At 36.4% G+C, this 16,727-nt stretch overlaps 1 protein-coding gene across 1 annotated transcript in view; it reads right to left on the reverse strand.

Moving 5' to 3' along the window:
- Nucleotides 1-1,351: 1,351 nt before the first annotated feature.
- The window catches only part of LOC107036247 (ubiquitin carboxyl-terminal hydrolase 3), a 20,215-nt gene continuing 4,839 nt past the window's right edge, over nt 1,352-16,727 (reverse strand). Inside the window, exons 2-7 of the mRNA XM_015254054.1 lie at nt 12,601-12,748; nt 11,213-11,729; nt 5,613-5,870; nt 4,834-5,082; nt 4,520-4,713; nt 1,352-3,786 (exon numbers count right to left, since the gene is read on the reverse strand). Of these exons, the coding sequence (XP_015109540.1) occupies nt 3,624-3,786; nt 4,520-4,713; nt 4,834-5,082; nt 5,613-5,870; nt 11,213-11,729; nt 12,601-12,748 (1,529 nt within the window). The 3' untranslated portion in view covers nt 1,352-3,623. The remainder of the gene's footprint in view (nt 3,787-4,519; nt 4,714-4,833; nt 5,083-5,612; nt 5,871-11,212; nt 11,730-12,600; nt 12,749-16,727) is intronic.

Raw genomic sequence — 16,727 nt, forward strand, 5'->3', positions numbered from 1 at the left:
GAAGAGTCAGGATCGGTTTCCCTTCACGATTTCAGAGACTTCCACTCTGTCCCCTCAGCATCACTGTAAGAACTATCATCATCACCTTTCTCTGGATCATATGGTCAGAAGGCCTGACCACCAAGTCACGACTGCGGAAGTGATTTACGAGAACAAAAACTGTAGATGCAATTCTTCGAGTGATAGTGCTAGTGCCTATTCTAATTCTCCTGATAAAAACATGTTGAGTCCCGCGAAGATGATGTCTTCTAACTCGAAACCCCCGAGAAAATATGAGCAAGATGATAAATGGACACAGAGTGTCTCCTACTTAACATTCGATGGTATCAACCACTCACAGGATCGGTATTCCGTGTTTTTCGTTAAAGATGCGCAAGTGGAGAGCTTGTACCAAGGAAGTAGTGACGATCACTTACCATGTGTACATAGGAGCACCTGCCACCATGCGAAAGAGTCAAATTTCCCTGAAAAATATTCGGGTATCCGATCTGAAGCCCATGAAGAAGATCTAGATGGTGATTTGGTAGAAGAGTGCTTCTGCCTAAAATTCTGTAATTTATTCCACAAAAGATCTCAGATGATGAGCCAAAAATGAAGACCAAAGTCTTTCACCATGTTGATTCATATGTGTTCTTTCCAAACGTGACCATTGAATCGTACGATCAGAAATCTTCACTTTCAAGTTTCAACTGCAGAAGTAATTTACGAAGACAAGAAGATACAGAAGTATATGGATGTAACTTCAATGCCTCTTAATTCTACTGAAGAAAAGATCGTAAGTTCTTCGAAGATGATGTCTTCTCACTCGAAATCCTGGAGAAGCTATGATAAATGGGTGTAGAGTCTCTTACTTACCGTTCGATGGTACCAATTACTCACAAGGTCGATCGAAGAGGACAGACCTAAGATCTTAGCTCTATCCTCTTTGGGATCGATATTCCGCAAGTGGAGAGCCTTTTCCAAGGCAGCAATGAGGATAATTTACCATCTGTACATAAGAACACCTGTCACCATGCAGAAGAATCATATTTTCCTAAAGAACTTCAGAAATCCGATCTGAAGACTGAAAAAAATCTAGATGACGATTTAGTGGAAGAATATTTCCGCATAAGATTCTGTAATTTAGTTCATAAAAATCGCAGATGATGAACAAAAAATGAAGATCAAAGTGCTTCGCCATGTTGATTTATTCGTCTCTTCTCCATACATGGCTATTGATTTTTCCTGATAATTTTCCTTTGCAATTCTTTAATCGCATTTCTCGATAACACTGTTTATCACTTAACTATTTTCGCATCTATGAGCTCATTTGTGAATTTTAGTCTATTAATTATAAGTGAAAGTCCGGCAATTGAATTTTTGTCATTTTTCATCTCGTCGATTTTTATTTTTTATTTTTACACTTCAATAAACTGTTTCTCATGGACTAATGTGTCATCAACTTATCGTTATAGTTTTATTGTTTTCTTCCTTTCTTTAATTGTTAAGATTACTTCGTTATAGAAAAAATAAGTCTTTAAATAATCACATAAGAGTCGTCGAGCATTTTTCATTGTTTTCGCACTTTATCTGACAGAATTACGAGTGATAGGGGAGAGTATGAGGGGAATTATCGCTGGATTTTCTTGCCCCCTGGTCAAATTCAAAGGATTAAGCGATATTGAAAAGTGGGGAATCATCATTTTGCGCAGTTTCATTTATTTTTCCTGCTTAGGAGATTCAGGTCATTGCGCAGACATGGGGGATGACATAAGAATATGATTCGTAAACACCTGCCCGCGATGCTCAAATAATCTTTGTCATTTTTTGAATCAATTCGAGGATTTAAATGACTAAGAAGATGAGTGGAAAAATTTTTTTTGTAGCTTATGAAATTTCGCACAAAAAAGATCTCTCAACATTTTCTCGTAAATCCACTCATCCCAAAGATATTTGCAAATTTCTATTGCATGAAATTATTCAACTCAACTCTTCTTCTCAAAAGTCCACAAATTCACGAGTGATTCTTCAAGTGTTTGAGCGTCTGGTCTATCTTTATAATCATCAAAATGAGAAAGAATAGAAAATGAAATGAAGAATGAATGAATGAATTTTTTAATCCACCGTGACACCGCAAGATCATTACGCAAATAAGCAAAATGTATTCTGTTGCTTTTACTTTAGATTAATCACTCAGATTTTCCCACATTCACGTATAATAATTACACATCCATATTTATACACATACATAATAATAACTATATGTTCGATTTATACAACTTTTTTTTTACGACCACATGTTTAAACACACCTTTAATGCCTTCGTTTCTCTATATCACAATGAATTACCTTTTTTTCTATTAATTTTTTTTAGTACTTAAAAAACGATTGGCAACTCTTACTTCATTCTTTTCTTCACTATTAACGTTCCGGTAGCTAGAAAAATATAGAATTTGCTCATTCTACCTAAGTTCGAGAGAAACTAAACGTCGGAGATGCGAATGGAGAGGGGACGAGGAGGGAGAAGTAGTAGACCTTTGTGACAGTTCTTTCTCTTTAATTCAGTGAATTATGGGCTTCTCATTTTAGCAATTTGGTTTGGCTAAAGCTTCCATGGTGTCTCGGTGTTTCTTTATAATAGATTTCTTATCATTATTTTTGCTTTGTTTTGCTAAGATGCCTGTCCGCAAGCAGGACGGAGTAGTTAGAGAGATTATGTAACGAGTCAGATGGGAATTGTCTAGAGAATATGGAAATATCTTTAGAATAGAATGGTTGGGGAGGAGGTGTCATAAGATTTTGCCTGTAAAATAATCAAGGAATTTTCATAAATTTCTTGTCGATGATTCTTGCGAATATTTTGTAAGAGAATTTTTTTGTGACTTATGAAATGCTCAAAATATGTGTTCTGACGTCTCCTGAGTCAATTAGTTTTGGAAATATTTGCAAAATAGTTTGAGTTTCTCACAGACAATTACGGAAATCGTTCGAATTTTGTAGAGATAATTCCGCGAATATCTCTACAGCTATTGGATTAAGAGAAAAATGTCAAAATAATTTGTTTGCAACAAATATTTGCGAAATGATCTGAAACTTCCTTTTAGACTATAAAGGAATTTTCATAAATTGCGAATTAATAAGTTCGTCGATATCTCCGGAACCCTTACATTGAGAAAAAATGTCAAAAAATCTTTTTTGTGACTTATAAAATTCTCAACACAAATGTCTCCCACACATGATATTTTCCCACAAATACACTCCTTATCTAGATAATTCCACATTCAGCAAGACGTAACTGACGCGTCACAACTTTTCGTGGAAATTCGAATGAAAAAATGATTCGAAAATTAATTACATGACAATCGACGACGCGTAATCGACGGAACGAGGCACTCTAGATTCATTGAGAAAGAGATCTGACGATGTGTGTGGGGGAGGGGGAGAGCCGACGAATACATCGTTATCAACGATATTCAAAAGCATGTCGATCCTCATCTCGTTGAAAGGGGATTGAAAGGGAAGAAATACTGACGTAAATTATCTCATTTCTTCTCGATTCCGTTATCAATGCTATCGTGAACGCTATCCTCCTCGTCCTCTTCCTCGTCGTTCTCACCGTCATCATTGATTTTAATTGTACGATGTCACAATGGCGGTGGAATTGAAAATTCACGTCGTACGTAGAAGAGAATGTAGGGTTTACACTTGGCGACAGATTCGGTGCTTGCTGGACGTACACTACTGTCATTGAAGTGAAACCATTGGCCGTCGTGGACGGCAAAGGCAGTGTAATGTCCAGTACCAGCTCTGTAAATGAGAAAACAATGATTTTACTAATTTGTTGAATTAATTTTGTGAATTCACCGGGTGGAATTGAGGAACTATATTGTTTTCTGCTTGAGGCTGATTGAGATGATTGAATTTATATATTTTTCCCAAGGTGTTTCTTGTGTAGATCTCCGGGGGTTGAAAGCAGGGTTGGGTATCTGTCGGTAACCGCAGTTATTTGCATGACATTGTAAAAAACCCGTAATTTACGTAATGAATGTAAAAAATGTAAAAACCCAGTCGAAGTTGCCTGTTTTTGTAAACCATGAAGTTTCGCGAAGATTATACCTGGCGAGGGTGATAAAAGTCACGAGTTTCATACCTCGCCAGGATCATACGTCTCATCCATACCGTTTAAGAGATGAATTTTACAAGGGTCAATCGCATTATTTATTGATCTCTATTGAATTCGTCGCGTCATCATCTTTTGTCTTGAAATAAACTTGTTTCATTCAGCATTCTTAAATGACAAAACTAATTCAATTGTCTTTAGTAGCTTTTTGAATTCTTTAGAACAAAATGGTTCTTTTCAGGTCGAACTGGGCTTTACCGGGAACTGATAAGGAATTTTATAGGAAATCCTATGCAGAATTCAACATTTTCTATGGAATCTTATAGAAATCCTATCGAATATGATATAGGAAATCCTATAGGATTTTTTCATACGTAAATGCCTCCATTCGGAAGGACAAATGATAAAAATTCAAAATACCCTGATCCATGATGAACAATAACAGCAGCAAGATCATAGAGATGGCCGTTTTGTGGCCCCATTTTACCCCCAGTTGAGCCTCGAACTGTGTACATGGACATATCGAGTGACTCCATGGGGAAATCCACCTGGGTGTCCACCTTGGAGCGATAGGAATTGCACCACCTAAATCTTTTTATGTGAAGGCACAACACCTGGAAGAGAAAAACGATATGGTGACGTGCGGGACGTCGCGCGCTCTACTATCGAGCGCGCCAGCTTTTTTTTTTCGTGAATTTATTTAGAATTGGGTAGATGAGTGGCCAACAACTAACGTTAGGCAGCCTGTGTATCCAGAATCGCTTGGTGGAGCGCTGCTTTCCCATGCAGTTGTCGCAGAAGTACAGCTCACTGTCGGCTAGCTCCTCGACCTTGAAGAAACGTGATAGACTGAAGGTGAGACTGCACACTTCCTCCTGCTCCTTGGTTGCATTTCTCCGTTGCAGTTTGTCAGGAATGTCCAGTGAGAGATCTTGAAATGGCTCGTGAGTCTTAGAATCTGTTCGGCAGTTCATACAGTGGACCTTTGGGATAGAAAATCATTTTCGAGATTTAATCTTTACGGAACAGGGGTTTTCCATGAATACACGGTGAGATATTCTTAAGCGAAGGCAGGGATGGCCATCAGTATTATATTTCTTCAACATCAAAAGGATTTGCAACTTACGGTGATAAATGTTTAATTGTACTCATCAAACCCTAAGAATATTATAGTATTAATACCTTTCTAACTAAATTATTATTGATTAAGAAAATAGTTGAAATGTGAATATTTAAATTGATGATTACTTGAATAATTAAAAGTTTAAGAGTGGTGTTAACTAATTGACGGCTTCAAAACTTAATGGTAATTATGATGAATGAATATGGATTTTTCGTTTTTCGAGAAAAAATTTTCGTAATTTGAAAACTCTGTATACTTATACGTCGAAATACACTCTAAAAGCTGCAATTATTTTAGTTTTTTTACAATTATTTTTGCAATCATTTTTCTGATTTTTTTGTTTAACTTGTTTTGGTTTTTTATTAGTTGTTCTTATTAGTTAATACGCACCACGCTGAGTAGCGTGCCCCCAAAAACGGCAGTGACAATGCTCTGTTTACCCCTAAGCCCAAGTGGTTCATGACCCAGTCTTGGCAGTAGCTGGAGAAGCTCAGTGTGAAGTCTATCAAGCATGTAAGTCAAAAATTCGTGAGCGTCCTGCTGCTGGTAGCCCCTAAAACGTGGCACCACTTTCCATATTACGAGGAAAAGACACTCGGGAGATATGGCTTGGCCATTTGAACCACCTAGACTCAAACTAAGAAGTACCTGGAATAGAATAATCAATTAATCCAATCAATTAATACAGCTCAAATGCAAAAATTCAATGCGTCGTAAATTCAATTCAAATACCTCGAGAATGAATGATTTTAGAGAATTTTATCAGCTACCAAAGAGACCTCTCGACATTTTTTATCATGTCCTTTAGTCTCAAATGATGAATATAGCATATCCGAATCAATAGTGTGATTAATTAGAGTTATACGAATATCCGGCGAAAGTCGATTCCGAAAATATTGGAATAAGTTAGAAAATTCACAAAACGCGTGGCTTCACGAAGAAAAAAGTTGGAGAAAAATTACCAAACAAGTTGAATAATCGTAGAGCGAATTCTATTTTCAGTACTTTTTCACCTTATATCGGGAAAAAGTGCGAGACGAAAATTTTTTTTTATCGTTATTTTACATCGCTTCGACCCGGTTGGGGTATACTGCGATGATGATTATCAAGACTTTAAATGGTTAGATCGCACCATTCTACCCGGCCGGGATTTGAACTCGGAACGAGGGGCTATTCACTCCCGAAGTCATGGCGCTACTCTGTGATGAAGTCAATCTGAAGTCACATTGAAATCATGTGAATTCATTGAAGTCATCGAAATCACTGAAGTCATGCGATTTCAACTCTCTGAAATCATTTCTGTAATCATGCCGAAGTCTTGAAGTCGCGCCGAAGTCATGAAATCACACCGAAGTCATTTGAAATCAATTAAATTAACCGGCGTAGCATACTGCGGCTAACGTACCGCGCTGACGTACGTTAGTAAATAATATTCTTACTTTTGTTACTGAGCAGGATTCTTACACTGAATTCAAGAGAATATCGTACTCCTTAGTAAGTTCTGTGACATTGGTACATTTTAGATCAGAGTTTTAATTTTTTGAAATCCGAGCCAATGACTGTTCACGGCTACATCGATATAAAACAATACAGAAAATTTCCCCTCCACTGATATGTGAGACTGGCCATATAAAGCTCCATAAGAGCATTTTTGATAAGGTTAAAAAATATTTTTGAAAAAATACAGTTGCTACGTTAAATAATGAATTTATAAAATATTTTATGTATCACTCTTCAAATATAAAGGTTGGAAATTAATTGTTAATTGTTTTTTATTAGAAAAAAAATCGAGATTGACAGATTGAAGTCAAGTAAAGCCTTCTCCAGTTCTTGGTTCATGCTTTGGAATCAGAACAAGTTGCACTGAATCCTACTTTAAAACAGGCAGACTTCGAAAACGTAAGCCGGCCTGTTCTGCCCCATTCCCTCTCGTTCCTTGAGCTTTATTAATCGTGATTTGAATGACTACATTGCCTCTGAAATCATTCATTTCGAATCTATGAAATCATTTGAAGTCAATTGCAGTCACAAAGTCATGTCACAAGCCACTTGAAGTCATTGATTTCGTTTTTTCTCGAAATCACCGAAGTCAAACTCGAAGTCACTGAAATCAACCCCGAAATCACGTGAAGTCGACTTCATTTCGAAGTCATGGTGTCATTCAATCGGGGAGTGAGTAGTCCCTCGACTTGGAACCTTTCGCATGTGAGGCAACGAACTTACCCACTTCGCCAAGCCACCGGGCTTAGACGAAAAGTGAATTTTTCTGTTGGCTTGGAAAAATATACAGAACATGAGGGTAATTTGTACTGAAACTATAAAATTTACGCTGCATTCCATCAAAAATTATCTCCGTGAACGTGAAACCTCCCTCTCGTGCTTCTCAACATATGACATGACTGGTTAGTCTATTATTTCTATCATTTGCATCATTTGCAGCATTAAGCAATTACGTAATAATAATCCGATAAAATTTTTCATTGCCGATTTGAATTCTTTGCTATTTTTCAAATGTATTCTATGAAAATGTGAGGATAGAAATTGAATTTATGGGTATTGGTTCATTATTCGAAAAAATATATCAATTTTAAAATTTTCCATCGACACTGAAAAATTAAAAATTCTGTTTTCGTGTTGATCTCGTTTCTCTTCCTCTTTTCACTTTCTTCCGTCAGAATTAGATAATAGAAAGAAAATACATTGGTTTTTCTTCATTATTAAGAAAAAAAAAGGTTTTTAAATTTTCACGATCGAAAAATCGATTTTTAAAATTTATTTCTGATTTTCCTTCCCTACATTTTTCGTATTTCCTGTTTCTGTGAATGGAATGCGATCACAGAAACTAAAAATGTTAATCTACCTTCATTTTTTAAGAAGAAAACAATTTGAAAAATATCGAAAAGACAGAAAAATAGATTTTTTCACTTTATTGATACTGATTGATGATGATCGATCTGTCTTTGCAATTTCTTTTTTCGGTTCCATTGAAATGAGATCAACGGGATGTAAAATGTTCATATTCGTTCACAATTTCAGATCATTGGTACTAATTAATTTACAGGAAAAGAAAGAAATGAAAAATTTTAGCTATGATTATCGAAAATTGTTTGTCGATCTGTATTCTCACGTGATTTCTGTTGAATTCCTCTTCATTCAATGTTGTAACTCGTGAATTAAGGAATAAAAATATATATAATAATAAGAAAGAAAATAAAATGAAATAAAATAATATAAATTAATCTAGTTCGTTAGTTGCATTAATTATAAATTTAAATAATATTTTTTCATTAAGATCGATAAACGATATGATTATTTTCGTCACTCGGCCCGATAAACGGCGCTTACTCGGGCTCTGTCGAGAGGGGGTAAAGAGAGTTTACCGCGGCACTTGAATAATCGGTGCTCCAAGGAGGGTAAATGAGACGCTCGGTGCTCCAAGGAGGGTAAATCTCACTTACCCATCCTAGGAGCGATAAAGTGGGCGTCACCATGTGCCCTGACGTTCCCCCCACTTGGGCATGCGCTCTGCGTTCGGGTAAACGTATAGTCGGATGAGCTGTACAGCGCCTCTAGCGGCCTTCTCTACAACTTAACCCACTAGTGGTAGCCATGTTGTTGTGTGTCATTGAGAAGATTTATCATTAGAAAAAAGTCACTCTCCGAGTTTTTGTTCAATTTAAAGTTGATATTTTTGTTCAAAAAACAACAATTTCTAAAATATCAGTATTTATAACGTCGACTTCTGTTCTTAATAAAAGAAGAAAAATTGAACAGCTGAGTATCTTCTTTTATCTTTGATATCTGTTCTTATTTTCTATTTTTTATGCAATTTTCTTTTCACAGGTCCAAAATTACCGTCATCAACCTACTGTTTTTGGATATTTTGGCGGACTTTACTAGTTATTTATTTTCGCATCAACTGATATTGATTTTATTTCGATTTATTTTTTTCTATTGCTTTTATTTTTTTCTTCAGTGGGGGGGGGCTTCGCCCCCCCCCAACCCCCCCCACCAGGGGGACTTCGTCCCCCTGGACCCCCTCCCGCGCCCACACCCGCGTCGGGCCTTCGTGACGAAAAATAGTATATGCCATTCGGGCGATAGCGTTGGTTTGTGAGTCGTGTGGAGTTTGCAACACTCGGCATGGCAAGCGTCCGACTCGGATCGCCTTCGGCGATCCTCGTCTCCTGCTTGCCACGCCTCTTGCTGCAACTCCACACTCCTCACAAACCGCCGCTTATCGCCCTCATGACATAATGTACTATTATATTATGACTTGGAAATAGAATTAATGTATTTGAATTTTGTAATTTTTTTTTTTTTTACGGCCTCGGATTCGGGTTCCATTCGGCACTCTATCCAACCCTATGCATGCGGCTGTGGATTCTACACTGTACCGCATTCGCACTTCTATAGAACACAGAAGTAGCATGGGGAAACCACAGAAAACCCATGCCGGTACAGGCGGTTCCTCTATTAGCAACCTCCCGCTCGCCGGAGCCTTCCGTTGAACAATTCGGTTCCACGAGGAATCGAACTCACAACCTTTCGCACACTAGACTTGCGTCTAATCCACTCGGCCACCGACGTCGGTAATTTTGTAATTGTGTGTCAAAGAAAATCATCGATATTGATAACTAAAATAAATGAAATATTGCAAGGTAACGGATTTAGAATTCTCATAATACTTTTGATTTTTAATTAAATAATAATATCATCTAGAATACGTAATACTTCACAATCTAATAATCTACTATAATCTACTATTGATAGTTGGAGTGAAAATATAAAGAGACATGTTTTCTTAAAATACTTCGTAAAATTCGAAAAGGGTCTCTGTTCTCCTAAAATCACTCATTCGCGAGATAATTGCAAACTTTGATAGATAAGTAACTTCAAGGGGAGACTGCGGTGAAATTTAAAAGTTTCTGGATTTTGTAGGGTTCAGATCGGCGACACCACTGACAAAAAGCATGAATAAATACTGAATATGGATATTTTTGAAAATCAATGCTTATTTTCATTCGTGTACAGATCAGCGATACAAAATGACCGTTCTTTTTTGAGATCGCGTCATATGACCAAAAAATGATGGTCATGTGATGCACAAATTTTCCAACTAAAAATGATGGTCACAAATAATTTGTAAGCACATTATTGTCAAAAATAATTTCTCATTTGTGATATTCATAAATAACAAAAAATAGTTTCACTCATAGACATGAAAAAAGACCGTAATTTTTATTCCAAAATGAACAATAGACTAATACGAAGTGAATTCACATAAAAATTGATAAAGGAAAAATTAAGTTGCATCATAGCATTTTTGGCAAATTATAACAGTCATAGAGGAGGGACCGGGGAATTGTGACAGCTGTCATAAATCGGTCGCGGTTTGCTTCTTTTCCTCTCTTTTGAGGACTCTATACTGAGAAGGTTTATTTTTACAGAACAGGGGGAACAATTTAGTTGCTGTTAACAAGGATTCTTAATTATTACCACGATTCGTGAACTATTAACGAATCGTGATAATAGTTAGGAAGTCTCGTTAACGGTAACTAAACTATCAGTGAATCAAGAAACTGATGGCTCAAAATTGTTGAAGAGCAAGATAAAAATTTTGTGAAGAAATGTTGTACTTGCCCGAAAGATGAGGACAATTGGACCATAACAAGAAGGCGACTAAAAAACTATTAAATAAATTAACTCAACTTGATTTTAAGATAGACTTGGTTTGAGAAATCACTTTCTTATCATAAACAAATTGTCCTCGTCTTTAGGACAAGTACAAGTAAAATCTCTTAAAGATTTCTTTTTCTCACAGTGTATGATATTTTTCCCTTGAAAAAGTTCGAGCCAAGAGTTTCTTGATACAAGAATCGACGTATTTCTGAAAAAAAAACAGTCTTTTCTCAGTGTAACAAATGCTAAATTCAGGCACTTTAAAATTTCATAGCGATCTCCAGTGAATAAAATTGATGAATTCATACTTTTCTCAGTTCTTCAGCAAGTAACGCATCACTTAATTCCTTAGCCCTCCCAGGCGCCACAATTCTCCCCCTGTGTGTCGGTGGCTCATCAAATGCAATTCCCTCTAAGCTCGGCATTTGCGTTAAATATTCACAGAAATGGCTGATATTATTAAAGGACTGAAGTACAACATTCATGAAACACGTATTTCCAAGATTTCTCAGACCAACGACTTTCTTCTCTTTGGTTATTTTGGATGTACGTCGTTTTGTCACTGGTCGATTATCGCCACTGGTACCATCGAGTGAGTGCAATCTCTTTCTAGTTCGTGGTCTTAAATTTCTTACTACAACTTCAGTCTTCCAAAGTGCATCGGAATCATCATTATCACCGTTACCACTGTCTAGGTCTGGTGATGCTGATGAACTCCAACTCTCGTCGTTCTCTTTCTGTTCACTTTTATGGAATGTAGTCTGGCGTATTTTTTCTATTTGGCCTGTTGATGTGTCGTTAACTACGTACTCATCACATGAATAGCTGTTGACAAAATGAAATTTATTAATTCAATTTAACAATTTTAATTGGAGAATCCATTCATTCAAAATGGAGTAAAACAAGTACTATTCTATAATTGTACTCTATAACTCAAACTTATTTCTTAAGATTTGATTAGCTTTTATTTTTGCATCGCCGCTAACTTAAACCTTTATTGCCTGGTTGAGTTCAATCTTTAGCGTTATCTATCGTTATCTTAGATTTTTTACACTTTACTTGAAACTCAGCTTCATTTGAACGATTGGGATTTGAATTTTGAATTTTCACTCAGTATTTATCACTAAGTATTTTATTATGTAAGCTTAATAACCCCTTGTATACAATAGAAGTTTCAAATGTGAGAATGATTTTTTTGCTGATAATTTCGTGGACTACAAAAAATGTTTCTAGATATTTTTATTCGAACCCAATGGTTTTACAGGTATTAAAGAAATAATAATCACATAATTTATGAATATTTTTAGATTCTCTAACAATTACTTCCAGACTACTCTACGAGTATACCCGAAAGTAATTGGTTTACAAAAAAATGTCGAAGGACCTTTTTTATAGTTCATATAATTTCCAACAAAATAGATATTTTGAAAATTCTCTCGAACGTAAATTCCTTCAGAGAATTCCCAGCAATTCGTCAAGATCGAGTAGATTTCAAGGTCACCCCTTGAAATTAACATTATGAAGATTATGAACACTTATAAAGCTTGGAACATCTTAATTACCCCCTCATCACTGCAATTATCATTACAATTATTACAAAAACTAACTGTAAGATGAATTACTAATTTGATGATGATAGAATTCTCTGGCGTTTCTGTTCTGTCAGTGTACTAGGCTAATTGTTTGTTCAACTCACCAGAACACCGCCAGATTCTCGCAGTCAATGCACACACAGTGATGATTATTTTTTTCGTGATGCTGCAGGGCATGGCCAGCCACGTAACGCCCACAGTGTACTGTACCACAGTGCAGGCACAACCAAGTACTCTTCTCCGTGCCGCATACTGTGATTCAATAAAACATATCAAATTTTTTACAAGTCTTGCATCTGAAGAGCTGGAATGAAATGAGTCGATTCAAAATGAAAAAAATCAGGCCCGGTCGCGCGCTCCCTCTTTGGGGTATGACCGGTGGGGGTAGGTGGAATGGGTGTGACCCATTACGGGTCGCACCAATAACTTCCCGACCATTTGTTTTTTCTTTCATTAATTTTTTTATTATGTATTTATTCAATCTTTGCCTCACATTTCTCTGAGGAAATACCCATAGAAGAAAATTCGAAAGTTTTATTGAAATAACTAAAAAACCACTGAGGAGACTTCGCTCAAAATCTAATTACACTCAAGATACATAATGACGCTGCAATTACACGAAATTGATTCAAATTCCATCGTTATTTCAGATGAAATCGTCGAATTTCAGTAAATGTAACGTTGTTTGACATTTTCTCATGTTTTATGCAGATAACTGGAAAACCGCTGAGGCAATCATTTCCATAATCTAATCAGTTCTAAGTTACACGAAGACGCATCGATCAAAGAAAAAAAAAGTCGAATCGGTTCGTTCGTTCCGGAGAAATCGTTGGACAAAATTTCACTCGCATACAGTGCTACGCATGCACACACACATACACACACACATACATTTCTTCAGAAACGTTTCAGGATGACTCTAGAGGGCACGAAACGTGGACAAATCATCGAAATTCAACATTTCATTTTCGGGGTCATTACAATAACTTCCTCCCTTCGGGTCGGGAAGTTAAAAAAAATTGCGGAATATCTCGCTGAGATTTTGAGATATTGTCCAAGAACTGATAATGGCGATAATTGATGATTGTTGACTCATTTTATCAACTTCCCGACCCTAAGGGAGAATGTTATTGTGATTACCCCGAAAATCAAAAGTGGAATTTCCATGATTTGTCGACGTTTCATGATCCGTAGAATCATCCTGACACGTTTTTAAAGACGCGCGTGTGTGTGTGTATGCGGTTAAAATTTTGTCCAACGATATCTATTGAACAAACGAAGCGACTCGATTTTTTTTTCAATCGATGCATCTTCATGTAACTTCGAACTGATTAAATTGCGAAGACAATCGCCTCAGCGGTTCTTTAGTCTCTTTAGTTTAGGACAGAAGAAATAATTAAATTTTGGGGTTCTAACACGCGAGGCATAGGCCAAATGGGCGTTATAGGTCCCCCCGACTCGATTTTTCCATCTTAAGGGGTTTCGTGCGAAAAAGGTAAATAATGACATTCGTCTGGAATTTATATAGAATGTTTATAATGACAATTGAATTATCTATGATGTTTTCCAGAATTTTTTCAAATTTCCTTTTCAAGTTATTAACGATTGAAGTCGCTTCTTATACACAGCCTCTTTTCGGCATGCTCCGCGTGTCTAAAAGTCCAATTTCTGCCACATTGTGATGAAAAATATTGTTCGTAACTCGTGAAAAAATGTTTTTTAGCTCGTGGGATTATATCACTCGCCTTCGGCTCGTGATATAACCCTTCCACTCGCCAAAAAACTCTTTTTTGCACTCGTTACGAAATATACTATTTCGTCGCAGCGTGATGAAAAATAAGTTATTTAGAATTTTTCCGGAAATCCATAGGGACTAGTTTTTGGGTGATATTGTCTTCAGACATACCAGAGAGAGCCATATTCATAAATCATAATTACCGTTAAATTTTGAACCCGTCATTTAGTGAACATCACTCTTAAATTTTTAATTATTTTAGTACTCAATTTAAATATTCAAATTCAGAACAATTTTATTCATCGATAATTTAGATAGGAAGATTGCCGATTATTTGGTCAAATGGTAATCCCTTTTAAGAAATTAGAATTATTTACTGAATGGAAAATTCACAATCCCATATTATCAAATATTTAATTCATCATCAGATCCGACCGTAATGGTTGGGTGAGTTAGGTGTTGCTCCGGCGGACATCCGAGTGCAGCTACGTTGTTTAGCGCGGTTAGTACTTGGATGGGTGACCGCTTAGGAACACCCTCGCCCAAAAATTTCGGAAGGTAGGCACGGTGCAGTGGCCTAATGTGCCACTCTAGTCAGTGTGACAGAAGGGTACATTAGGTCTCTGCACAATCGGCCAGCTGTACGACTGGGGTTTCCATGGTTTCCCTTGCAGTTCTAGCCTGGATGGGGTACAGTTAAGAGTAAGACGGCCCATGGTAACGCAGAAAAAATCAGAAGAGAGAAGTGGGAGAGGCAAGGCAGACGAATGGGGAGCCTATAAGACCGTAATGGTAGTAGGAAAGAAATATGAATAAAAATAAAATTAATTCATCATCAATCGCAAAATTAAATTATTAATATCATACTATTTTATATTTTGATGAGAATATTTAAACCTTTAGCAATGTAAGTCGTAAATTCCTTTAATATTGATGCAATTTCATATTGATGGCGATCCCTGGGATATACTTTAATTTAAAGCAGAAGCGAGTTCGATAGTGAAGTAAAACATTAAATAACAAGTGGATTTATCATGTAATGGTAAATATCGAGATGAGTGATTTTAGGAGGAAATGTCAATGGATTATTTTCGTTGGGAATTTGGTCAGCTATAAAAAAGTTTCATCATAATTTTCTCCAAGCCTAGCAGCTTCGGAAATATTTGAAAAATAATGGGAACAAAATGTTCGTTGTTAAATCATTCACAGATTATTTATACATGGTTGAACTATCTTGATACACTGTCAGAAAAAAAATTGAAACTTCGTAGAATTTAGTACTTATTTTCAGGAAAACAACATTAAATACAATTGAGAGGGGAAAAGCTATCGAAATTTCAAATTTCATTGAAGTTTCAAGGGAATCCCAAATTTTTAAATAGCAGGAAGACGAGAATTCCCTAACTCACTTGTATTTCCATTTAAGGCATGAATATTCAGTACAAAATTACACGTTATATAGTCGTGGATTTTCAATTGATCGAACAATCAAGACTATATTTACCTGAATTCATGAAATAATTGAATTAAAATTGAATTTCCATCGAATTTATCTTCAAATTGGGAATTTCCAATGATGAAATGTCAATAAATGAAAATTCTCAAGAATTGTACCCGAAATTTTATTCAAAAAAATTTAACAAATAGTTTCCGAAATATTTGCTGAGCAATATGAACAGATTTTTTGTTCTTCCGAAACAAATCCATTATTCATTCACTATCGATTATTAAAATATCTCAGTAAGCATAGACTTTATAAAAAATGTAAACAGACATTTTTGGGCGAGCATTCAATCAACCGAAAGAAAAATCGTTCGACATTTCCAACGCAGGACTCATTAACAAAAAAAATTGGTAATTTAACATAGACGTCATATCCCACGTTTCGATAACGTTCTACCCCTTCCATCAAGACCTGCTTTTGGAGCTTCAGCCGGGTCTGAGCTTAAAGGGAACCATCCAGGCTTTGAATACATTATCTGCGATGGTTTATTCATAAAGGGGCTATTCTGAGGTAACAAAAACCAGATAAAAATCGATAATTTCATTCAATCCTTCGCTCTTCAGCCTTATTCCAGCGCAAAAGTTGATGGTCTTTGATGTTGCAAAAAATACCGAGCTCCCAGGGCGATTTATCATCAAGAACTGAATAGTGGTGCCACCTTCAAGAGGATGGATCGGAAGTCTCTCGCTCCACGTATACACGGATGACTCTTCCTTAATGATTTTTATTTTTTATTGGAATATTTCCTTTTCCCTATTTTTGCATTATTACTTCATCCTGAATTTCATCCAGTCGACTGCCTCGCTGAGATTACGGGAAATAAAAGACGCGGAATCGAATTTCGGATGATTCAGTCTTACGTAAACGCCTCGAACGATTGGAAAAAAATGAAAGGTGGAATTTGAACGGAAGAAAATTGAAAAATTGGTTGAGTTGCAAGTTTATTTCGCTCTCTACACTGCGCGGGTCAATTTGGGAGGGGGGGGGGGGGG

The sequence above is a fragment of the Diachasma alloeum genome, unplaced genomic scaffold (assembly GCF_001412515.2).
Source record: "Diachasma alloeum isolate Michigan unplaced genomic scaffold, Dall2.0 Dall_scaffold_00207, whole genome shotgun sequence".
Lineage (NCBI taxonomy): Eukaryota > Metazoa > Arthropoda > Insecta > Hymenoptera > Braconidae > Diachasma > Diachasma alloeum.